At 42.4% G+C, this 24740-nt stretch overlaps 1 protein-coding gene and 1 non-coding gene across 2 annotated transcripts; both read left to right on the top strand.

The window, feature by feature from the left end:
• The first annotated feature begins 14317 nt into the window (after positions 1-14317).
• On the top strand, positions 14318-17276 carry LOC129346272 (cytochrome c oxidase subunit 7C, mitochondrial-like). The gene is made up of 3 exons (XM_055003618.1): positions 14318-14483; positions 16390-16510; positions 17161-17276. Exons 1-2 carry the CDS (start codon positions 14409-14411, stop codon positions 16504-16506), a joined length of 192 nt encoding a protein of 63 aa, XP_054859593.1. The 5' UTR covers positions 14318-14408; the 3' UTR covers positions 16507-16510; positions 17161-17276.
• On the top strand, positions 15721-15782 carry LOC129346653 (small nucleolar RNA Z39). The gene has a single exon (XR_008598819.1). It is a non-coding gene; the product is annotated as a small nucleolar RNA Z39 (small nucleolar RNA).
• Positions 17277-24740: the final 7464 nt, after the last annotated feature.

Below are 24740 nucleotides of genomic sequence, written 5' to 3'. Positions count from 1 at the left end.
AAGAGGAAGGGAAAAAAAGAAAGATGGAAAGAAGAAAGAAATGGAAAGAAGGAAAGAGGAAGGAAGGAAGGAGGGAAGAAAGAAAAATCAAGGAAGGAAGGATCACAAAAGCAGAGCCACACAATCTTAAAGCAAGCACATGTCCTCTGAAGCAAACACACTCCCTGCTCATCCATCTCAGCTGTCCTGCACACACTTATGGGTGTGCCAGTCCTCCGTGCAACTAACAAGGCTTCCACCCATGCAAAAGCCCCCCGGCGCAGGCTGTGCTTCATGCCGTGAGCGGCTCTCAGCAGCTGCGCACTTGCCTTCTTGGGAGTAAGCCGCAGGAAGTCCTGGGCCACCTCTGCCTTGGCGCTTCCTCGTCACATCTTCACTCCTCTCTTTCCCCTTCCCCCCAACTGCCCTTACCGGGCGCTCGCTGCAAGCGCGGGGCCGGCAAAACTCGGCGCCTGCAGAGGAGTGCCCGGCAAGGCGAGGAGGGGTGGGCTGTCCCCAGCCCTGGCCCGCCCCTTCGTTGTTCCAGCGTTGGGAAAGGGGAAGCACGCTGGGTGCATAGATCGGGTGAGCGGCTGGTCGGCTCTGCCCCTTAAAGGAGCCTGGGGGAGGAGTGAACTTGCAAGCCTCCGGGAGCCGCCAAATAAGACTTGAAGAGCCGCATGCGGCTCGCGAGCCGCCATTTGGCCACCCCTGAGATATAGGCTTGCCTGGATTGTTTATGATTGTGCAACTGTAAACAATAAGTTATCTTTATAGAGAAACTGTTTTTCTGCATTTTGTGGCACTTTCTTAATTTTTGTTAGTCAAACTTGATCTGATATCCACAGATCAACTCAAGGGTCTCCCATGTTTTTTTTTAAGAGTAAACCACAGTCATGGTGGAAGAATTTAACCGCCCCCCCATGCCATTTTCCATATCTTGGAGACACTAAAGACTGTACTGAGAGGGGGAGGTGAGGAAATTGCCTTCCTCCAGTGTGACTCCGTTCATGCTGCTTAAGTTCCAAGCCAGAGCCTGTTCTTATACAACTGCTATTGTTTTTTAAAAGCGATTGAATCATGAGGTAATGTTTCTAGTAAATTGTACCCAATGAACTACAAAGATGAAAGCTAGTTGGATTATTGTATATCACAATGCATACTTTATTTTTAAGTGATTGAATACATGAAGGGCTTTTATGAGGGCAATTAAGTTTTTATACAAATGAGCTTGAACTTGCAAAATTATCCTAATGAATTTGACTTCTTTATTTGCTTCTTTTAGCAACTTAATCGTTCTTTCTGTCTTATACGTTTTTTCCAGTCCCATTCCTTGGGATTGTTATTTGAATCATTTGGTTCCAGTTCCAGATACAGAAAGTCAACTGGACTGCATATTATTGATGTTATGTTAACAGACTCAAGAGTTAGCAGAGCAACCCATAAATACAGAGGCATAAAAGAACAAACGGCCCCAGTGTTGGAAAAGTGAACCATGAATAAAAGCTTTACAATGTGTAAGGCTGGAATGGAGCTTCATCCCAATGAATTAGCAAACAATACCCATTAGGCTTATAAAAATGCAAAACAATGTGCTTAAAATTAATTTAATAAAATCTGCCAGGGATATTTTATTAACAAGAGCTTTGAATTGAATGTTCACAGCATTCCTACTTCTGAGATTCTGGATTTCTCAAGAAAAGTTCCTCAAAAGACAAGCAATCATTCTTAATTTTGTTTCTTTCTTTTAACATTGTGAGTGTGAGATATGTCTACAGCATGCACCGGGTACGGTAGGAAGCTCTGGATCCTAAAGGGATAGAAGGGGCCTGTTGTAGGGCCAATAAGACCTTTCAGATAGTCCTGGGGAACGGTTGGGCATTTATCTTCCCCACCCTAGGATTAAGGCACAGTTTGTTGACCTCTACAGAGGCGATGGTGTCCACCTTTCGGTGGCTGGCAACAGCATATTTTTAGATGACCTGCAGCAAGGACTTAGGTTGGCATTAAACCACCTGTGGGACGCGAAGGCCTAAACAGGCTTGGCCTTCGCGTTGACAGGATTTAGTTGGTGGGGATATCGGGGCCTGTCAGGATAGGCTGGCATGCTTTACGGCAGCCAATTGAGAGGGCAGGCTGCCTGGTAGGATCCCCTGGACAAGTCCTTCCCTCATGCTTCATGGCAGGGGTGCTTGGAGCTTTAAGGGGGAAACCAACCGCCGGGCTGGCCAGATCCCAGCCATGAACTTGGATGGCTCACATCCAGGGCAGCAGGTCTTGCCCAGACAGGTCAAGGCAGGGTGCAGGAGTGACCCCAGGGCTTGACTTGTACCGCTAGTTAGGCCCTTGCCAGGTTTTAGTTTGTTTCAGTTAATATTGTTGCTAAAAATAAAAAGTCTTGTGTCTGCCTCTTTATTCCAACTGTGGGGGCAAACTGCTATTGTCATTGTGCAGAGGCTGGCTGGGATAAACACATAGCTGTGCTGGTTTCATACCAAAATCATTTTAATTTGTACAATGACATGCTTCACTTGAGTCAATGTGATAATTATGCAAAATTTTGTTCTGATCGCAGTGAAGCGCAGCGCTCACCCAAATATGCCTCACAAATACTTTTCACTTTCAGAAAGGTAATGGAATTTGCGAGATGATGGGCTGATTGTCACAAGAAAAGTAAATGACACCTCCAGCTCAAAGGAAACTTTGAAAACTGACAATGACGGATGACTCGCATAATTAATTGTTACCGTCCCTGCAACCAGAGTGCGAATGGAGGTGGCGGTGAGCACGGGGGGGGGGGGCGTTGCAGGCTGAAGTCTGCGAACCTGCCTTCTCCACTGGCATGCAGGTGTCAAGGACATTCCTGACACCTGCGGGTGAATGGTGGTGGCAGGGAGGGGGGGCATTTGCAGGCTGAATCGCTGTCTCCCCACCGCCTCCATTCACTGGCAGGTGTCAAGGACATTCTTGACACCTGCGGGTTAATGGGGGTGGTGGGGAGGGGCGGCCTTTGCAGGATGAATTGCTCTCTCCCCGCAGCCTCCACTCAGTCGCAGGTATCAAGGACGCCCCTGACAGCCGCGGGTGAATGGCAGCAGCGGCTGGGAGAGCGCCCAGGAAGGGGGGGTGCTTTGCTGGCTAAATCCCACTCTCCAGGCCACCTTTTACTCAGCCACCAGGGTCAGGGACGCCCCTGACAGCAGCGGGTGAATGGGGGTTGCGGCGGAGAGAGCACCCAGGAAGGGGGGGCTTTGCAGGCTAAATCCTCCTCTCCACACCGCCTTCACTCAGCCGCCAGGGTCAGGGACGCCCCTGACAGCAGCGGGTGAATGGGGGTGGAGGCGGAGAGAGCAGCCGGGAAGGGGGGGGGGCTTTGCAGGCTGAATCGCTTTCTCCCCACCATCTCCACTCACTCACAGGTATCAAGGACACCCCTGACAGCCTTGGGTGAATGGTGGCGGTGGGCGGGGAGAGCGCCCGGGAAGGGGGGGCCTTTGCAGGCTAAATCCTGCTCTCAGCGCCGCCTTCACTCGGCCACCAGGGTCAGGGACGCCCCTGACAGCCACAGGTGAATGGGGGTTGCAGCAGCGAGAGCGCCCGGGAAGGGGGGGAGCTTTGCAGGCTGAATCCCACTCTCCACGCTGCCTTCACTCGGCCGCCGGTGTGGTGTCAGGGATGCCCCCGGGACATCCCTGACACCTGCAAGTGAATGGAGGCGGCGGTGGCGATTTGCTGAAATCACCAGCACCGGTAGACTTCTTCCTAAAAGAAGGGCCATTAGGTGTGCTTAAGAGAGTACAATTTTCCATCGTGATACTGTGCGGAGCTAAACGCTGACAACAGTAACCTCTACTGGTGGTGGTGCCAATAGCGGAATCAGCAACCGGATGTCAGTGGAAAAATCACAGCATATTCGCCTCTTCTCTATGGCGACTCTATGGTTTCATCGGTGGACACTAGTTCCAGAACTCCCCGTGCGGCGCTTAATTGCAAACCCGTGCAAGAAGTGGAGGCAAGAACACGAGTTTGCTGGGGGCTGAAAGATACACGGGAAGGTAAGGACAGACAGAACTCTGGACACTTGCAGCGACTAGTGTATTTCGTCTCGTTTGGTTTGGCTCTAAGCCATGCTCTGTTCCAAAAAGTTACAATAAGACTAGTGAAAGTTCAAGCTGGAAACATGTTCCTAAACTATACTCTGTTTACCACAAGAACAATTTTGAAACAGAACCATACTTTGTTCTGTAAGTGGGGAGGGGGTTTTGCATGTGTTCACATGCTGTCAAGTTACAATAGACTTATGGCAACTCCAGCAAAGGGCTGTCAAGGCAACTGAGAAGCAGAGGTGGCTTGCCTTTCTCTGCAGAGTCTTTCTTGGTGGCAGTGTTTCCAAGAACTGACCCTGCTTAGCTTCCAGATTTCATTAGACTGGGCTATACCATGCCACCTTCCCTTCCAAGGGAGGGGGTTACTTGCATGAAAAAAGTTTTTTTAAAAAAATGAATTCTCAGTGCTAGTCAAAAGGCAAGTTTAGTGCTACATGCATTCAAATTAAACAGAAGGCACAAATAAGTAATAGCCAGTGTTTCTGTCCCAGGAGAGGTGGCATCACTAAGATGCTCCTCCTTGCATGCCTGATCACATATGCCTTCATCAGTCCCTTCAATACTAGCCCATTATGCCTTGGTATGGGGTAGCAAAATGTGTCTTTGGTCAAATCTTTGTATTTTGCATAAAGGTCAACTGAAATTACTGGTTCCGATTCTGGCATTACTGCAAGGCTAAGATCCTAAGTTTATTCATCTCCATTCAGTCCCTTCCTGTTCTATAAAGTGCCTGCATCATCAGCCTTGGATGCCTGCCTCCTGTTTCTCACTAAGAATCTTAGTTGTTTTGCCATCTGGTTTTCTGTATTAGAATTGTTCCTTAGATTCGGCTTGGGTGCCTGTGCTTTGCAATACATACGAATCTTGATGATGCGAGTTGATCTGCCAAGAATAATTGTACTATGTGAGCATGTGACGATGCTCAGAAGATCTTAACGTAGGAGCAGCACTAGATAAGAGTTTCCTTTAACAGTGACTCAATTTCCCATCTTTATATTATTGTTCTTTAGCCCATGCAATCTGGAAGGTAGGGGCACAGCAGCCACGAATGAGACATAATGGGACAACCTGAATTTACAAAGGATGACGCTGCATCCAATATTTCAGCACCAGTTTGGCCAATTATGCTTTGTGTTGCTATTTCATAATCTTACAGCATGTAGAAATATCATATTCCATATCAGGGATCTGCGGTCAGAACTTTACTATCAAGATACAATATGAACCACAATGCCAGTTTGTAAATAAAGTTGATGTTCTTACAAATGCAAACAGAATTATTTATGACATTTGAAAGCAAATAGAAACCTGTTTTTTTCTGGTGCTGCACTGTTTGTTTTAATTTTCATGGTCATCAGAAGGTAGCAGAAACAGAAAGAGGAGAAGTGATTCAGCAGAAATATTCATGATAGGGGCATCATCCAATCAGAACAGTTAGCTACTCTTCCCATCATACAAAATGTCTTGATAGGTCTTTCTGGACACAACAATTCCACTTTCTGCCAATCATTACACCATCTCAGACTTTGGTTAAGCATTTTTTATTCCATATAAGAAGCAATCCTTTAGTGTTTCATTCCTTGTTGCATTCTCAGGAACAGAGATATTCAATAGACATCCTTGCTCAGTCAAGAACGGTTATTTCCTAGCAACTGCAATTTGCATTGTTTTTACTAAGAAAAAATAGTTTACTAACAGTGGCAGCACCTGCTGAGGCAGTGGTATTTGGGTATCTTAGTAACAGCTGTGCAGTCAACATATTCAGGAAAACTGCTATTGTGTGGAAATGGTAGTGTCATATCAAATGTCAAAATGTTCGTATATCAAAATGTGAACATTCTCAGCTTTAAGATAACTTGTGGAAATTTTACAGAAAGGCCATGCAGCTCTCTTACCTTGAAACCGTTTGTATCCTTTGACATGTGACAACCTTGCTTGCCAACATGGAGGTTCTCATGTTACTTCATTGAGAGTAGAAGGAAATTGAGCACAACTATGGTTCGAGTGCTTTGTTTCTTTAAAAGGTACCAGTACTCATCCATATGATTGCAGTGAGTTCCACCAGTTCCCCCCTCAGGACTTGGTAGAGCCTCCTAAAATGTGCCTGTACTAAGCAAGTACCACCATTAAAAATCCCCAGTTTCAACAAACCACTTTTATATATACTGTCTACTAAGAGGATATTGTTCAGTGTGTCTGATAGTTATCTACCAAATCAAAAATGTATATGCATTTTTTCCTGAACTGTTGATTTGGATGTGGGTTTATATTCTTGTTCTAGAAAAAAACGGCTTACATACTTCCAGAAACCAAGTCAGATTGGCATCACATTCTTTTTGTGTGTGTGTTTGGCATTCGAAAATAATGAGAGTCAAACAATGCACAGTAATTTATTTTTATGAATGTCAGGAATGACAAGGCACTTGAATTTTACATCTTGTTCTGTAGCAGGCCTCAAGGAAAATGTTTTATATTATATTGATTATTAACTAATAAGTGTTATAATATTGTTCTGATTAACTAACATTTAGAAAGATTAAATAAAATCCTTCTTCAGAGCAAAATATAGCTGTCAAGTCAGCTAGATACTGTTGAAACAGGAAACCTGTAGCTCGAAAAAAGAGGAAGTTATAGCATTGTGTATCTCAGAATAGACTGCTTAAAAGATAAAACTGATGATTTGAGAGAATTTTTCTGAATTTATGCCGCACTAAGAAAAGGTCATGTCTGGGGCAATGATCTTGATGATGAGGCTAAAATATGGTAAACTGTATGTTGTAAGTATGTTGTAAGATTGCAGCCACAGCAAATTGTAACCGTTAGCTAGTGGGTAACCACCTTCTGTGATGTAACTGTAAGCTATGCTATATCAGAAAGGTTGCTTCCTTATACTGGAGCTCAGTTCTTTGTGGCACTAGTCACGCTGTGCTCTGCCGGCAATAAACATCATTCCTTCCTGAAGATTCTGTCTGGTCTCAATTCTTGGGAACACAATAGCCTGCTACAGTTCAAATGATATTTCAATCAGATACTTCATTTTAAGAGACCTGTTAAATCTTTTCAAGTCTTCTCTATAAGACTACAAAATAATATATTGTTTTCTGGCTTCCCCAAGTATGGTAATAATTATAAATATTGTAAATTAGCATGGGGAAAGCCAAGAAGACAGTCTATTAAAATCCTATATTGTTATTGGAATAGTTATTAACCAGTAAAATATTTATAAGGGCATCCGCAATCCGTTTAAACCTGCCTTATTAGTTTCCCTAAGACCTGCAACAAACAACCCAAATAGTCACTTGCTGCAGTATTTGCTGGACTGGACTATTTCAATCTACAAGAAGAAAATGTGTGTCTTAATGCTTCCCCCTCATACAAAATTACTGATTGGTCCACATGTTTGTTTGTTGCTGTGGAGCAGCATGCAGACCAATTCTGACATCTGAAATGAAAAAAATGTTTACACTGTATGAGTTTTGATTGTGTTTTTCAGCTGTACATTTTCAAACTGAAATAAAGTTGGATTGCCCCTTAAATTAGTCTGTGACTCCCCATCGCTGGAAGCAGATGCAGTTAAAATGTTCAAAGAGCAGGTTTTGGATTGCCACATTTGTTTAGATAGCAAAGCAAAAACTATTGTACTCATTCTCTCTCAGGCAGCTCACAAAAGTTACCATTTCCATTATTTGGCAGTAGTATGTGCAAAATAAAGAGAACAAATTTTCAATCTGGCATGCAGTAAAAAAATTAGTATCATTTAATTGGTTCTCTTAGTTTTTTCATGATTTCCAGAATTGAGCTAGCATATTGTAACAAAGCAATAGCTTTGTTGGATGCTCATCAATCTGAAACTAAAAGGGAACTCATAGTCTCCACTGTAACTGGTTACAGAAAGGGAGCATTTAAAATGTTGGAATACAGCATGTAGAAAGCATTTCGTGGTGAGTTCGAGTTCAGTGTAACGTTAAGGAGCTGGATGAGGAATATTATCTGTCAGATCCTTCACAATGGCCAAGCTAGGTCCAGGTACAGTTTCATAATCTGTAGCCCAAGGAATAAAGAGGCCTTGTTTGTTGATGACCTGACAGGGATGTACTACCTGGGTCAGATGTGGTTTGATTATACCTTAAAAATCATCCCTACCCCCACCCCCAAATTACCAATACAGCTGCAGCCAAGAGTCAGGATGCCAGATTTCCTCTCCCCATAGTTCCTCATATATTCAACACAACCCCACAAATTATATCACTGTCTGAAAGGTGGTTTGATATTATTTCCTTAAGAAATCTCTTTCTTTGAGCAGGAGCTGGATTTGTGCTTGAGGGAGAACAAGGTCAGAAACCTCACAGTGCAATCCTAAACAGAGTTATGCCATTCAGTGCTCATTGATGTCAATGGATTTAGGATGGTGTAATTTTGTTTAGTTTTCCGTTTAGGTTTTGCTCTGGGTCATTTTAAAGGCAGCAAACTACCATACCAACCAAATGCCTCTTTTCTTCATAAGGCACTTGGCCAAGAAAGAGAGGAGAGTAAACTTTCTGTGGATCTCCACATAATGCAAAGCATGGTCCCTGCCTTTCTTAGCAAAGGGCACATAATAATAATGGGCATCTGTGCAAATCCCATGCCATCCAGCATTATATCAAGTGGGTCTCATTTTTCCTGAAGTTACTCTTTGGTTCATCTTTTTCTTGCAATCTGTTTGCAATGATCCTATCCTCTACATAATTGGTGGCCACATCATTTTATGCTAATTTTATATCACATCTAGTCCATAAAATGGAAAATCTAGCATCTTAAATATGCAAAACTTTCTATGTGATTGTTGAGATCTAACAATGCAATCCTATGCACAGTTATTCTGGTCTGGATCCATTGAAACGGATGAGTTTAAAGTGGAGCAACTGTCCAGGGGATTGTACTGTTGGTTATCAATAAATGGCTTTTTTGCTTCTGATGGTATTAGTTGCTCTCTGAATTCTTTCTCTTTTTTCAAACAACATTTTTTTTGGCAAACTAGGGTCCAAATTTACTTTACTTATTTAATTTATCTCCTGCCTTTCTCACCAATAGAGACCAAAGTGTCTTACATTATTCTCCTCGACTCCATTTTATCCTCACAAGCTGTGAGGTAAGTTAGTCTGAGAGTGTCTGACCAGCCCCAGCAGGTCACTCAGCAATCATCCATGACAAAGTGGAGAATTAAACCTGGGTCTCCCAGATTCTACCTCTTCACCAGTTTAAGTGTTCACCTGAACAAGATAATGTAGGTTTATTTACTGTTTAGTCGCAAACTAGGTAGCATGCAAAAAGCTCATCATAGGATTAAAACTATTATTTAATATTAGGAAGGAACAACGGTCTCCCTTTGTCAATATACTTCTTCTTTCCCCATGTTTGGTTCAGGCTTGAACCAGGGAAACCCAATGATACAGCTTCATATAATGCAGGTAGAAAAACAAACTTTTCATATAGGCTTTGCATTTGACTAATTTTACTAAATTCACAGCTTCTGCCCATCTAATACACTGTAGTTCTTGTTTGCTTGTTTTGCCTTTTACAGCAGTAAAAAATGTTGCATTAGAAACAATAGCAGCTAATGGAAACTGAAGTATTTTGCTTGAAACAGCTTTCAGAGTTGTCAGATATGGCTAATTGAGCAGGCAAAAACTGTGTTAGCTCTCTGTGTGATATTCTCAGGCTGGATCACACACGTGGTTAATATACGCTTGCCAAACTACCCATTTTTGCATTCAGATGCTCAGAGCAAAAAATTGGCAGTTTCATACTGCTCTGGAGGGTGTCCAGCTGTGAAATGAAATTCTGCATAGCGCTTCGGCTTGTGCAGGAAGGAAAATCTTTTGCAACCCCGGTGGTTACCACATATGACTACTTGCATACAAAATGCAATGAGCTATCATTTACAATGTTGCTCATTTTTATGAAGCAGAAAACTGACCTGGATGATTAACTGCTGAAATTGTCAGCCCTTCAGGCCTTCTTAACAAATGTTTTGTTTTTGAAAGAAGGAAAGGATAGTTTCTGGACAGTGTGTGTGTGTGTGTGTGTGTGTGTGTGTGTGTTGGGGGGGGGAGCAGGGCTGGTATTTACATTTTTAAATCAATACAGCCCATGATGTGTGAATCTAAATCCTGATCCTAAAGCTGCAGTCCTATATACATTAACTTAGTCCCAGTGAACTAAGTGACTTAAACCCAGCATGAGGATACTAAGAGCCAAGCTACAAGTGACGCCTGACACAGGTTGGACACTTGTCAGCTTCCCTCAGGTTTTGATGGGAAATGTAGGCATCGTGGTCTTGCAGCTGTAATGGAGAGCCAAGCTGTAAAACCAGGACGCCTACATTTCCCATCAAAACTTGAGGGAAGCTGACAAGTGTCTAACCTGTTTAAGGCGTCACTTGTAGCTTGGCTCTCAGATGCTTGGAGAAATATAAACTGCCACCTGTGTATTTGGCTCCTGTCCATGTTATCTAAATAATCTCATCAAGAGAGAGTGACAGGCTGGGTTAAGAAGATGACTAAAGCCTATCTGAAGGGAGGGCATGGTCCTGGAGACAGCTTTACATGTCCTCACCGGAATCAAACATTCTTTAACCTAATGACTAGCTGGATGCTAACATGCACTTCTTGGACAAGATACACAGCTGGGTGGTGGCTATTCAACTCCAAATTATGGGTCTGCACGCAGCATGCAACCAATTGGATCCAGAAGGGGAATACTGAACCCTTAGCATTAAGTTCATTGGTGGGAAGGGGATGTGCACAGTGCACATGAGTACATGTTTTCAAGGCATTGGCATTGAGTGGCTTGTAGGAATCAAATCAGAAAACATTTGCTTTGCACCAGGGAGGGGAGCAGCAGATGGCACAGTGCCATTGGTGCCAGCATTGCCATTGCCATCCTCTTCTGTGTGTTTTTACAAACAATGCAAGGAAACGCCAGCAACAACCATATGGGTGAGCACATGTGGGTTTGAGAAAAATGTCTCCTTCATTTTGTTTTCTTCATTTTCATTCAGGTCTGGCTTAATGGTATTATTCAGGAAAGAAGACTAGCAGCCAGCAACCTGTCCAGTGTATTGTCGAAGGCTTTCACGGCCGGAGAACGATGGTTGTTGTGGGTTTTCTGGGCTGTATTGCCGTGGTCTTGGCATTGTAGTTCCTGATGTTTCGCCAGCAGCTGAAGATGCCAGCCACAGCTGCTGGCGAAACGTCAGGAACTACAATGCCAAGACCACGGCAATACAGCCCGAAAAACCCACAACAACCAACCTGTCCAGTCTTCCACTTTTACTAGTAAAAAATTGGGGGGCGGGGGGAGACAGCCATCCTCCCTCTACGTTTCTTCCCTTGAAGAAAAAAACAGCATCTATCCTTCCCTTTCTTCTCGCTTTTAGGCACAATGCAAGGACAGGCCAGTAGCCGAAAGTATCTTTGCGGGTTTAAACAGGGAGTCCCATGTTGCTGCAAAGGCTCATGGTTATGCAGATTAGGGTGAGGATTCATCCCTCCTCATGGGAACAAACTACAATGTTACCAAAACAGGCAGTCTCCTTAATTAGTTGGAGGAATTGTCTGGACAGTTTAAGCAGTTTCCTCTTCCTCCCCTTGCATAAATTATAGTATATTATACTGTTTTATTTCATTCTTTTCTAATGGTGTAATACAATATTACTGTATTGTAACATAATGGTAAAATCCAAGTTTAGTGCATTGTTTACTGTATTATCATAATGGCCTATGCTGCATTTTTATTATTATTCCATAATTAGCTTTGAGTCTCAGTGAGAAAGACAAAGGATAACCAAAGTAAATAAAACAGACACCCATATTTTTCTCAGATGACATGAATCACATGCTAAGTATGACCACATAAAAATATTAATGTCAAGAAAACCATGTGTGAAACATGTGTGATACATCCCTATGTTAATCAGAGTTGCACTTTTAAATCAGTAGGATTATGCACACCCTTTACATAGAAACGTAACTATAAATTAATTAAGGGCATTTTTTTATCCACCTTTCTCCGAAAACAAACTCAAGGTGTGTTACAGTTGATAAATAAATCGTTATTTATTTAGGCCCCAGAAACCTAATTAAAGGATTCCATGTTTGGGCAGTTAGCAGAGTCTATTGTGTCATGAGGCATAGGAAGCATGATTATAGGTGGTTGTGAGCTCGTTCTGCTGGCTGGCATGTGTGCAGGAATGAAAATAATAAAAGCAAACACTTGGTTTATATTTAGAAAAGTAATAAGAGTTCTTTATTGCAGGAACTCCATACTCTGACAGGAAGGAGGAGAGATGTATCCTAACTACCTATTTAGTCTAAGGATGGACATGGATGGCAGGACAAGGCCTGCATCCATGCTGCCAAGATGGAGGGAGAAGAAGGAGAGAGGTGTTGCCTGGAACAAACCCAGGAAGAGGAGAGGGAGGGAGGAAGTCAGGAGGAGGAAATCCTGAGAATAGCAATCAGCAGTTTAAAGGACAGTCAGAGCAGTAAGCAATAGCAAAAAATAAACAGTGCCCTGACCTCCCTATCTTTCTAACTCTTTGGTTTGTCCCCCTCCGAAACCTGAGGAGGCAGACAGTGCTGGATCCTCCTCTTCCAACAACAGTGATTAATTAGCAAACATATTAAAAATTTGGTGACAGCGCCAAAAGCCCTGAATAATTCCACCTCGCACACCTTTTGGAATCTCAGCAAAATGGAAGCCATTCTAACTACTTAAGGAAGACTATTCCGTAAAACCAGAGCAGCCACTGAAAAGCTTTACATCTAGCAGTGACTACAAGAGAGGATATCCTATAGTTGTTACTCTAAACAACAGAACTGTTCCACAAGGTGACATGGGTAGAGATCATGGTTCACAGGCCGCAATGGTACTTAAAAGTAAGAATCTAGCATCTTGAACTCAGAAACAAATCAGCAAACAGAAATACTAAAATAAAAGTGACATTATGGATGAAAGTAAGTTGGTACAGACTCAATATGAACTGTTGGTAAGAAAAAAGCAAAAATGGTACTTCCCATCGTCTGCTTTGAGCCCCTCTGAGTGAAACAGTACTGGAAAAACATTTAAGTTGCTTTCACTCCTGACCAACCTTTATCCTCTACATCTTCATCAAACTTGAGAGGTTGCCTTGACAATTTCAAAATTAGACATGCTATTTTTAGCTCAATGAGATTCAGAATTATTGAGCTGTAAACATAGATAAAAGGCATTCTGTAAGGGCAGGATGAGGTCTGCGGAAAAGTTTAACTCAACCAATAACTTACTGAATACATAATGAACCCAAGGTGATAAAAGTTGATGTAATGTTTCTCAGACCTCTGAAGAACGATGGGTCTTCCCTTTATTCGAATAAAGTAACTCAGTTTCCTCTCCTCATCGGACTCTGTCTGTCTGCTTCTTCTGAATTGGGCCTGAGGCAGAACAGGCCACGGATTTGGGTGGTTCAATCGCATCTGGAAACAAATGGACTTCTGAGAATTGCTGCTTGTTTAAAGAACTGAACAACTTCTCTGATGTTGGGCAAGAAACTTACTATCACAGAAAGTACAAGTACTTGCTTGTGACTATAACTGCTGACATTAAAAAACGCCTAGCCAGAAACATCACCTACGAGATATTTAATTATTACAGTACACTCTAAAGTTATAAAGTTGGACAGAATTTTATTGGGACAATTATCTCTAGATAACGACATACTTTTAATCAACACGTTTTCATCATAATTTCAATTGCCATTTATTTTACTGTACATAATATACAGGATTAGGTTAACGTGTTACTGAGAATATGTGTCATCCGTGCTCAGCTGTAGCCTCAAGTGACGGGGCTTGCCCGCCTCATGACGGACGCAACAGGGCAGCCCGGGCTCCCAGGGCCGTTTCTCTGCGACGGCCCATCCGCCCACATGTACCCCAACCCACTCCCAGCGTTTATGGGGCTGAAGAGCTCTGAAGTACTGAAAAGAAAATATATAGGCAAGTTAAAGCCCATTAATATAAACAATCCAACAATGGCTTAAGACCGAGGGCCTCTTTTCTCCTAGAACTACGCGAAGGAAGACATTCCCTTCGCCGCCCCTTTTACAGCCTGATCCATTATGCGCGCTTCGAACGGCCGTAAGAGCGAAGCCAGAAACTACAACTCCCATGATGCTCCACCAGCGATGCTTCTGAGGCCGCCGTCGTTTCTCGCGTAATATCGCGGGGCCGGGCGGTTGCGCCTCCGTTGAAGGTCGTGCGGGAGGCTTCGTGTTAGTGGCTGTTGCTTCTCTTCTGCGTTATGTTGGGCGTCGGTGTCCGCCGGTTCGCCACCTCGGGCGTGCGCCGTTCGCATTATGAGGAGGGCCCCGGAAAGGTATGGGGAAGAGCAGACGAGAAAAAAGAAAACTCGACCCTCACTCCCTTTAACACGCGCGGCTTATCAAAGCAGGAGCCTCCGAGGCCGCACAGGCTGCGTAGAAGCCCTTGAAGGCGCCTCGTTCACGCGGGGTGTCACATCGTCACTCCCATCTCTCCATTTCCTCGTGGGTTGGTTTGAGCTGCTTCGGGTCGCGGCCAGCTTCGAATGCCGGGGACTGTCACGTGAAATGATATGCAGACGTTCTAAATAAACCAGGCACGATCAACGCCCGGGGGCGGGTGGGGGGGGGGGGCGTGCTTTTCGGTAGCAAGGGCCCACCAGACATCTCTGCGCCTTGTCCGTCGAGTTCAGCCTCGGGGCGGGGCCTGTGGATCTGGCTAGAATTAGGACTGATCTCTAGGCCGCAGGGATTAGTTCCCCTGGAGAAAATGGCTGCTGTAGGAGGTGGCCTCTGTGGCCCTACATCCTCCACAAAACCCGCTCTCCACAAGGCTGCACCCCCAAATCTTCAAAAATTTCCTCATCCAGACGGGGCAACCCTCGCTTCGGACTCAGTGGTTTGAATCCTACATTTTACGCAAACCGTGTTCGGGGGCGGGGGGGGGGGGGCGGGGCTGCTGCTGCTGTTTAAAAATCTTGATACATGGAGATCGGCATGGAGCCTGGCCACGTAATCACATTGATGTCGAGGCATACGGTGTAGTAGATGAGACTTGCAACTGTATTGTACTCAGCGTCTTGACGTTGGTGTATGTGGCTCTGTAGCGTCAGACTAGCTTTTAGCCTGGGGACTACAGGAGGACTGCATAGAATGCCCCCTGCCCTGTCACGAGCTGTTTTTGACACACAGCCCCAGTATCAAGACCAGATTGCTTTGTGATACAGGGAAGTATGCTCTAATCGGAGAAACATAAAGCTTTACCGGAGTGTGGATTGAACTAATGCAGTTCTCTGTATCCTGTCACTCTTGAGCTCACAGCAGTCTGGTGTAGCTCTGGGGTATTTGGGGAGGAGCTGTGGCTGAGTGATAGAGCATCTGCTTTGCATGTAAAAGGCCCCTAGTTCGATCCCAAGCACTCAAGTTAAAAGGTTAAATAGGTGATATGGAAGACCTGGATGGCTTCTGCTGGTAGGTGTACACAACACTGACTAATAGATCTGTAGTAAAGAAGCTTCGTTTGTCTGTACTGCCCAACAGAACTTTCCTTCTTTGGCATCCTAGTTTGTAGAGGTACAAATGATGAGAACATAACAGTATGAATAATGATGATACTGTAAACGCTTTCTGATGTACCTGTTTCATTTTTTTGGATCTGTACTCAGAAGATGCCTCTTTAAGTTCCTTTGGAGACTGAGATGACTAGTAATGCTTCATACTATATCAAGGCCATATTCTCAACCAGGATCAATCACTACTTGTATCCTAAGGCTGGCCAGAATATACCTGAAACAGAAGTATTTCAAATATTCAATCTCCATTATTATTTGGTATTGTACACAAAGTCTGAGATTATTTTTAAATGGTTGGGGGTGCTTTAGCTGCTGCATAACGAGAAGAAATAGGTCTTGTATATTTAACACGGTTGAATTTCATTGTTTGCTGCAGCCTGAAATGCCTTTTGAAATCCTTCTGGAGAGTGAAAGGACCTCTAGAAATAGCTTGAGGGAGAATCTTAACATCTGCCATGGGAGGGGGGATAGGTGAATGTCCCCTCACCTGGCATGTATGGAATTTTAGGTGGAATCAAACTCAAAATGTATATTTAGGCTTCCATTGCTTTCCTTTGGCTTTGGGCCAGACCAACATTTGCCTAGTAACATGGTAACTTCAAAATTCTTGGTAACTTGGCAACCAAGTAACTTCAAAATTCAGGTAACTTCAAAATTCTTTTTCCTCCAGAACCTTCCTTTTTCGGTGGAAAATAAATGGCGATTATTGGGAATGATGGCAGTCTTCTTTGGAAGTGGGTTTGCCCTTCCCTTTATTATAGTAAGACACCAGCTGCTGAAGAAGTAAAACAGTAAGTATCATTTGGTATTTTCTTTAGTGCCCTGACCTGGATGGGCTGGATAGCCCTACCTCATCAGATCTTGAATGCTAAGCAGGGTCAGCCCTGGTCAGTATTTGGATGGGAGACTTACCAGGAAGGCCAGGATTGCTACACAGAGGCAGACAATGGCAAACCACCTCTGAATATCTCTTACCTTGAAAACCGAGTGGGGTCACCATAAGTCAGCCGTGACTTCACAGCACACACACTATATTTAGCCTTTATTCTACTAGAAAGTAGCAGAAGATTGACCAGGGGTGGGTGGGTGATAACTGGAGTAAGGGGAAGGCTGAGAAAAACTACCACTGTGAACACCTGTAGTGTGCTGTTTCGTTGGCTCCAGTCCTATGACTTCATAGAAGCATTTATGTGACAAAATATACTGTAGTTGTCCCAGTTCTTTATCTTGGTTTCATATAGAAAGCTTTTCCAGTATGTAATAATCAAAACTGACTGTTTTTCTCAGATTTTGTTTCACATTATTCAATGGAAGCAATTTTAGTCCCTTTCTAAATAATGACTTTCCTAGATCAGGTTGCAGGATGAAAAATTGCATGTTTATGATTTGTGCACATAAAAGGGCTTTGTCTCAGTTTCCATGATACTTCTTTTTCTTTCAGATTGGAAGTGGAAATTATTCTACAAACAGCTTTCCTTTTTCAGTGGAAGAAAAGGTGCAACCAATATTTACCTACACTGGATATGTTTGTAAATAAAAGCTAAATATAAAAATGCACTGTAATGGATTTTATTTTGTTTACAGACTGCTATGATTGCAAGACAACAACTAGAAACAGTGGGTTGGAGCCAGACTTTTCCATCAGTGGAACGGAACTTTCTTGCCTCTTCCCTCCCACTTTGGCCCATGAAATGTTCTTCCTGGGAGATAGAGGATGCTGTTGCAGACATGGGGGTGGTCTGCAACAGCAATGGGGAATTGCCAGTTTAGTCAGAATGCAAACCAAAAAGTCCATCCATACTCTGATGAAATGGAGTTCAGGCTGCTTATTGAGAGGAATAACTAGGTACAGTGATAGTTTGACTAATTCTTATAGTCTGTGCCAGATCTACACAAGGATTTTGAACAACTGCAAATGGAGACACGTTAACATTTAGTGCTTGCATGGCACTTGTCAATAATGTAGTGGGGGAAGGGAATAGTTTCAGAGCTTTGGCTTCAAAGATCATAATTTTTTCTCTGAGAATTTATATTCCACAGAAAAGATCAGTTTGTCCCACAGAAAATGTAGTCGTAGTCACTGGTTTGAAAAATACTATTTGAAAGGAAGAATGTAAGACATCCCTGAATGTACCCTGAATGTAAGACATCCCCCCGTCAACAAAAAGTTACACTCATTTTAGTAGCATACATAAATGTAACTTGTATGCAAATTTAACACAACCACCTATATTTCTGGCAGCACTTGGAAACTAAAATAACTTGCTCAAAAATGACTTGGGATATGGTAAAAGATGCTAATGAGAACAAACCAAATACTTTGCAGAACTACTGAAGTTATGACCAATCACTGGACTCATATGCCTACTCCAATACTGCTGGTTCTCCCTCACAGGTGTTGATTGGTGCTGAGGCTGGAGTGATTTGAATATTATTATAATTATAATGGCAGTGGTTAGTGGTACTGCCCTTGCATGAAATAAAATGCTATGGGTTCATTCCTCTTTAAAAAGCTGGGACTCAATTCTGGCATCTCCTTTGACTGGATTTTGGAGGTCCTGTCAAACATTTAGCAATAGTGTGCTAATTATTTCACATGGTGCTTAAGAGTATAAACAAAGTCAGGGACAAAAGGGCTGTGCTTTTCTGTTAATGTATTATGCATTTATTTAAACCATATATTCGAAGCGCAATCTACCACCCAGATAGAATTCCCATGATGGCAAACATCCATGAGTTCTGTTGCTTTTTTTTTTTTAAGAGAGAAAAAAGGACCGGGTTTACTACACCACACTGCTTTAATATATCCAGTCCTCAACATGGCCCCATCTGTGGGTACTTAAAGCCAAAGACTAGTGCCACGGACAAGACAGATATTTCTCCAAAATTGAAAAAAAAAACCCAAGTTTGTAGAAAAATCTGAAATTAAAAGAAAAAATTAAAATACAAAATAGAAGCAGCACTTGTACTTTTAGCAAAGCAGCACCCTCTCGGATATCATTGGCCATCGTGTGGATTGATAGGCAGTCATAACAATATTGCCAATCTTCAAAGATTGGTTTGTCAGTAAAAGGCAGGAGGAAGGGCTATTTTGGCCTCCTAGTCCACCACTGCCCTAATCTTTCCTGCCCTGGAGGGAGGACTCAGCTGGGCTGGACCCAACAAGAAACTTGCTAACACACACAACTCACACAGGTTTGGTGGTAGCTATGGCATGATGTGATGCCCCACAACTTGCGCCCAGCAGCAGCATCTGCACAATATGCATGACTTGGCTGTGCTCGGCCGTAGCTACCACATGACTTTTACAACTTGGCCAGACACCTCTCTCTTAGGGAGAGGGAAGGAAGGAACACTGAAAGCCAGTCTGGTGTAGTGGTTGGTGTCAGAACAGAGTCTGGGAAGCCCTGGTTCAAATCCATATTCTGCTGTTGAAGCTTGTTGGGCCAGGCATTATCAGCCTAATCTACCTTGGAGGATTGCTGATGAGGAGAGAAACATGATGTAAGCCACTATGGGTCTTCATTGGGGAGAAAGACAGTGTAGAAATAAAGCTGCAAGTGGGAGGGATAGATAAAAAAGTTAGTGAATGGAAATGAGAAACAGTGAAAGGGAAAAGGAAATGGGAAGTAGGGGCTGTCAGGAGGAGGGGAAGGGAATACAGGGAAAAACAAATCTTACCTCTGAACATGACTTGGGTGGCAAATAACTGGTGGGCTGGACAGTGCGAGAGGAGATGGTCCTTCAGGTCTCTCCTCTCCCATCCTCAAGCCATTTAGGGCCTATATGTAAGAATCATATTTTCTGGAAAACAGATATATGCCCTGATGTGTCAGAGTATAGATAAGATTTGTGAATATGCATCAATGGCCAAATTAACTACTTGTATACATAATATACCAATAGCTGAATTTTGGGAAAAATTGAAGGATTTCTTTGACTAAGGCAAAATTAAAATTATTTAAGGTAACAGTATAAAGATAAGAAGATAAAACTGAAATTAGTATCCAAAAAAGTTGATATTATAGTTTGTATAATTTAATTAATTTATTTAATGTATAGTCCGCTCTCCCCGCAAGCAGGCTCAGAGCAGATTGACATCAAAAATTTAAAAACAATTTAAAACATTGGTTGCAACCACAAGATAGATCATTTAAACATAAACAAGGCAGCTCATTTTGCCTCTACACAACACCTCGGACCAACAGGGCAGGGAGGTTAAAACTGCCAGTGTGGTATCAGTATAAGTAACCAAGGAGAGGGAAGGAGAGCCATTACACAATTTCAGTTATGACAAATTTTGAATATATTTTTTAAAAAAAATTAAATGCAGTGCTTGTATAAGTTTCAAACTAATTTCACATGTAGTGTTTATATAAGTTTGTGTAAGTCTCAATCTCAAATATAGTATTTATATAAGTTTACTTTTCTGTTTGCACTTTCTGCACTGTCTGTTGCTATATCTTTTCCTTTTAAATAAAATTTCTACACTATTAAAATTTTTTAAAGAATCATAGAGTTGGAAGGGGTTTTACAGACAATCTAGTCCAACCCCCTGCCCAATGCAGGAACAGCCCAACGCATCCTTGAACCAGCATTTTGAATTGTGCCCTGAGAAAGATGGCTTAGTTGACCATTCTGTCAGGTATTTAACACTGATGCCACAGAGAAGGAATATCGAGTTCAGCAGGCCTTTTTAATGTCCTGCTTAAGCTAATATTGTTTATTTTAACATGTGCTTCATGCTGTTGGTGATGCTCCAAGTTGGAATATTAGCAAAAATATGTATCAAAGAAATGAAATTCTCCCATTACCTAAACCTCTCAATTTCTATGAGAACAGAAAGATTGTGGACTGTTTTTTAAATTGGTTCTGAATCACTAGATCTGTTGTTCATGAATGCCTGCAGCTCCCAAGAACACTTCCATGTTTCTGATGCTACATTGATGATGAAAATCACAATGTTCTTTCTAACCACTCTTCACCTCATGTATAATTCTATGAAGCCTATGCTATCCCCTTATTTATCTTTTTTTTCTGAACTGAAAACCCCCAAGCTCTTTCACTTTTCCTCATAGAGATGGTACTCCGAAGCCTTATTCCCTTATCTCTTACGCACTTTTTCCAACTCACAGCGACCAGGAAAACATACATGGTATAAATGCATGCAACAGTTTTCCTGATTATCTCAAAATAACTTTCTTACCGATCATTCCACATTTATGGCTTGCTGTCTTCATCTTTTATGAAACACACATCTGCCTACCCCTTCACTAACACAAGCCTTTTTCAGTTAAGTTTCTTGCACCCTGACTGCATGTGTGGAATAAAAGCATTACATGTGAAACTCTGAATATGTACAATTGCCATTTCTTTTGAAAGAGGCAATGTGTGGATTTTCTGCCATGGTAGATGCATCTCAGTCCCCAGATTAATCTGGAGTCTAGTATGCATGTTATGAAGCTGGAATATACGCACGTTGCTCCTTTCATAAGAAATGGTGATTACACATATCAGGAGGGTCACATGTAGCTTGTTTGTCCCATATGCACAGTAGAATGTAACAACTGAACAGAACTACAGTTCTTCTTTCTAGACCCTACAGGTGCGGTCTGAGGTTTTCCCATCATCCCTCTGCCCGATTCACCTACCTAGAAAACTCAGTTTTTCTAGATTTTCAAGAGATCGTCTATCACAAACTTCAAAATAATTGAATAAGAAATAAAAATGAACGAACAAGTGGGGCTGTGCAGGGTTCTCTCCTATGCTGACTGGCAAAAAGCCAGTTTGTGGACAATTACTGATCTGCACAAGCACCCAGAGCTAAAGAAATCAGTCCAGCGGTGATGTGACATGCAGCTAAAATTCTACTTACTATTTTTATGACTGTAGTGGATGTTGATTTTGAAAAGCTCCTTAAATCATCCTGATGGGACAGGAGCATAACATGTTGAGAAGAAATGACCTTTTCCCAGAACAGCTTTTCCCTGCTTATGGCTTCCCAAATATTGATAAAGTTATGTGAGTGCAACATGAACAGTTAGATTCATCATACTGAAATGATGGTTAATGCATGCTGCAAGGTAGCTGCTTTACTCCTGACGAATAAGCTGTGCCAGTTGTAATTGTTTGTCCATTCCCGCAAATGCCAAGAAAATCAAACATCTGTCACACCAGATGAGGAAACACAACTCATTTACCATACTTTGGACTCCACTCATCCTTGAAAAGGTCACTTGGATAGGAATAAGTTATATGTGGTTAACCAGCATCTGGTAAGTGACAGCATACATCTCCCGAATCATATAGACTAAATTTGTTGTCCTAAAGGTAGGGTCACCTTCAGAGGGACATCTACATTTATTTTAATTTGCACTGAATTAGAATACCTACATTTCTTATTCTACGAAAGTCTAAAAGCTTTGTAAAAACAAATTTCATATCTTTAAAATATTAAGAATTTTAAGATGGAGTTACAAAAGTAAATCAGAAAAGAAATACTTGATTATTTTCCCTTCCTACTACAGTTTGCTTTAGCCTGAGGCACATCTCATACCATTCTGGATGGACCTCCAACTCTTAGATGCAAGTTTTTCAAGGTCTCAGGTTGGGAGAGGTGAGAAAGCACTGTTGCATGTATAGAACACCAACAGTACTTACTATCCAGCCCATTTATTTATTTGGAAAATGTGCAGCTTCTATTTCAATATAACCGTTCTCAAAGCACAGATCAAATAAAATCAAGATATAATTAAAATATCAAAAATGCTATCGGAAAGAGAAGATAAATTAGACAAATACAGTAAAACCAAATGGTCCATTAACCATAAAAACCTGAATATATAAATATGTTTTCAAGGCTTAAATTTAAAGTTTAAACTTGCTTAGGAAGTTTATTAATTGGAAAAATTAGGTTGCTTCAACTATAACTCCCTCGTTCATAATGAAGGGGTTGTTCCTTATGACATTCTACTAAATGTTATTATGAAATGTGTTTTAGTTACTTATATAAGACGAGAAGGAAGGTTAAGAAAAATGACTAGTTGTAAGATACTGTTGACAGAAGGGGGTAAGGAATTGCTATTCAACTTATATTTGTTAATAGATCAATATAGTACACCAACTTAAAATACATGGGAAAATGGTTAAATGATGTGGAACATGAAACCGATATATCAGTATGGAAATTTCTGTTTAATAATTTTTTATTCACTTAATGATCTGTGAAAATTCTATAAAAATGGCAAAGCTCTGATATTTTGCCCCAAATAAATTCGCTAAAATTTATCATACAATAAAATGGTAAATAGCAAGAATTCAGTAGCACTTATAAGATTAATAATATTTGTGATAGGATATGAGCTTTCATGAGTTGTGACTCACAAAATATCATACCCTACCACAAATTTTGCTAGTCTTATGAATGCTACTGGACTCTTGCATTTTTGTACTGCTACAGGTAGACTAACCCAAACCCCACCCCTTCCTGTGATGTGAGTAAGCAGTGCAAACGGTTCACAAAAAAGAGAATTGTGCAGTATGGTGGTCTGGAGGTAAAAATCCCGGGTAGAGAACACTTGCAGCTATGCATGTGTGAAAAAAGGAGTTTAATTGTGGCCGCAGCCCTTCTGAGATAAATGTAAGAAGGTGCGGTGGAGAGGCTTATAGAAAATAAAAGGAAAAGACAAAGTTAAACAAAAAGAATTTGCCCCCCTGGAGGTAAAAATTTATGGTAAAGAAATGAGGAGTTTTAACAAGGATCGCAGGTAGTTTAAATGGAACAGGACAGGTTGGCCAAAAGATCCGATGTTCCTGAGGCAGTCAGGGAGGAGTAAAATGTAAGGAACAGTCGCCAAAATGGAACCCATGGAAACGAAGCCTGTTGCAGCTAAAGGAGGAGGCCCTGGAGCAACGAGCAGTGACAGTGAATCAGAGAAAGAGCCACATAGATTAGAGATAGGGAGAATCCAGGAGATAACTGAATTGGCAAAAACGGAGGGGGGGGAATGACTAAAATAGAAAAGGAATTAGCCAAACTAAAATGGGAGTGAGCACTGTTGCCCAGCGTGGCACTTGCTCCATGTATCGGGAAGGTGGGCACGGCGATATTCCAGAGGGGCTTGTGGCTGGCAGCTGGTCCCCGCCTTGGAAAGCCTGCTGCTAGAGGAACTGGAAGATGGGTAAGCTGCGAGCTTTCCTGTGCTTTGGGCCTCATGACAGGGACGGAAGAAAGGCTTTGTCGTCTCCAACGCACACCTTTCTAGGAAGCTTCTGCACTCTCACTAGGGATTCCTGGGCCCCCCTCCATGCCCCCCATTCACCTGACTGGCAGGGGGGAATGGCAGGGAAATAGGCCTCCCAGCTGTGTTCCCAAGGCAATGTGATGCTATCACTCCTGGGAGTGAACATTGCGCTGCTTTGAGAGGGCTCCTGCACTTCCAAGTAGGCTGTTTTTTCCTCCAAAAGGGCAGAATTGGAAGTGCCGTCATTGCGCTGCCCTGCAAAGCATGTGCACAAAGACATCAGAAAAGGTGAGTGCTTGGTGTCCCCCCCCCCCCCGGCCTCCTGCCCGGAGAGTTCGTGGACCTGGCAACCCTAACTCTCACCCCACCACCTAGGTGGCTTTTAGCATTGGGGAGTATTTTATTTTTTTAAGTGTTTTGGAGAATTTACACATTGTTTTGTGTGGAAGCCTGGCTTGCAAGCCGCTCCCCTCTCTTCTGATGCACGAGGTCGGGTCCGGCTATGTTCAGCAATGGTGGGTAACTTTCCGAAGGATGCTGATAATTAAAAAGGTTATAGTTACATATTTAAAATTAAGAGTTATGTTATTGTGTTTGTGTTTGACAGAGTGGTGCTCAGGGCATACAAGTGGCTGTTTTGGCTAACCTTAATTGTCAATATGGCTCTCTGAGCTGCAGAATTAGCACCACTATTTTCCAGTCACACCTGCATATTGCACTAAAGCCGCCGTTGCAACTGGGTGGTGTTATCTACTGTCCTGGGAAATGTAACCATGTG

This window comes from Eublepharis macularius, chromosome 19, assembly GCF_028583425.1.
Source record: "Eublepharis macularius isolate TG4126 chromosome 19, MPM_Emac_v1.0, whole genome shotgun sequence".
Classification (NCBI taxonomy): Eukaryota; Metazoa; Chordata; class Lepidosauria; order Squamata; family Eublepharidae; genus Eublepharis; species Eublepharis macularius.
The sequence above is the reverse complement of the archived record's forward strand: the minus strand, read 5'-3'. Positions and strand labels throughout refer to the sequence as shown.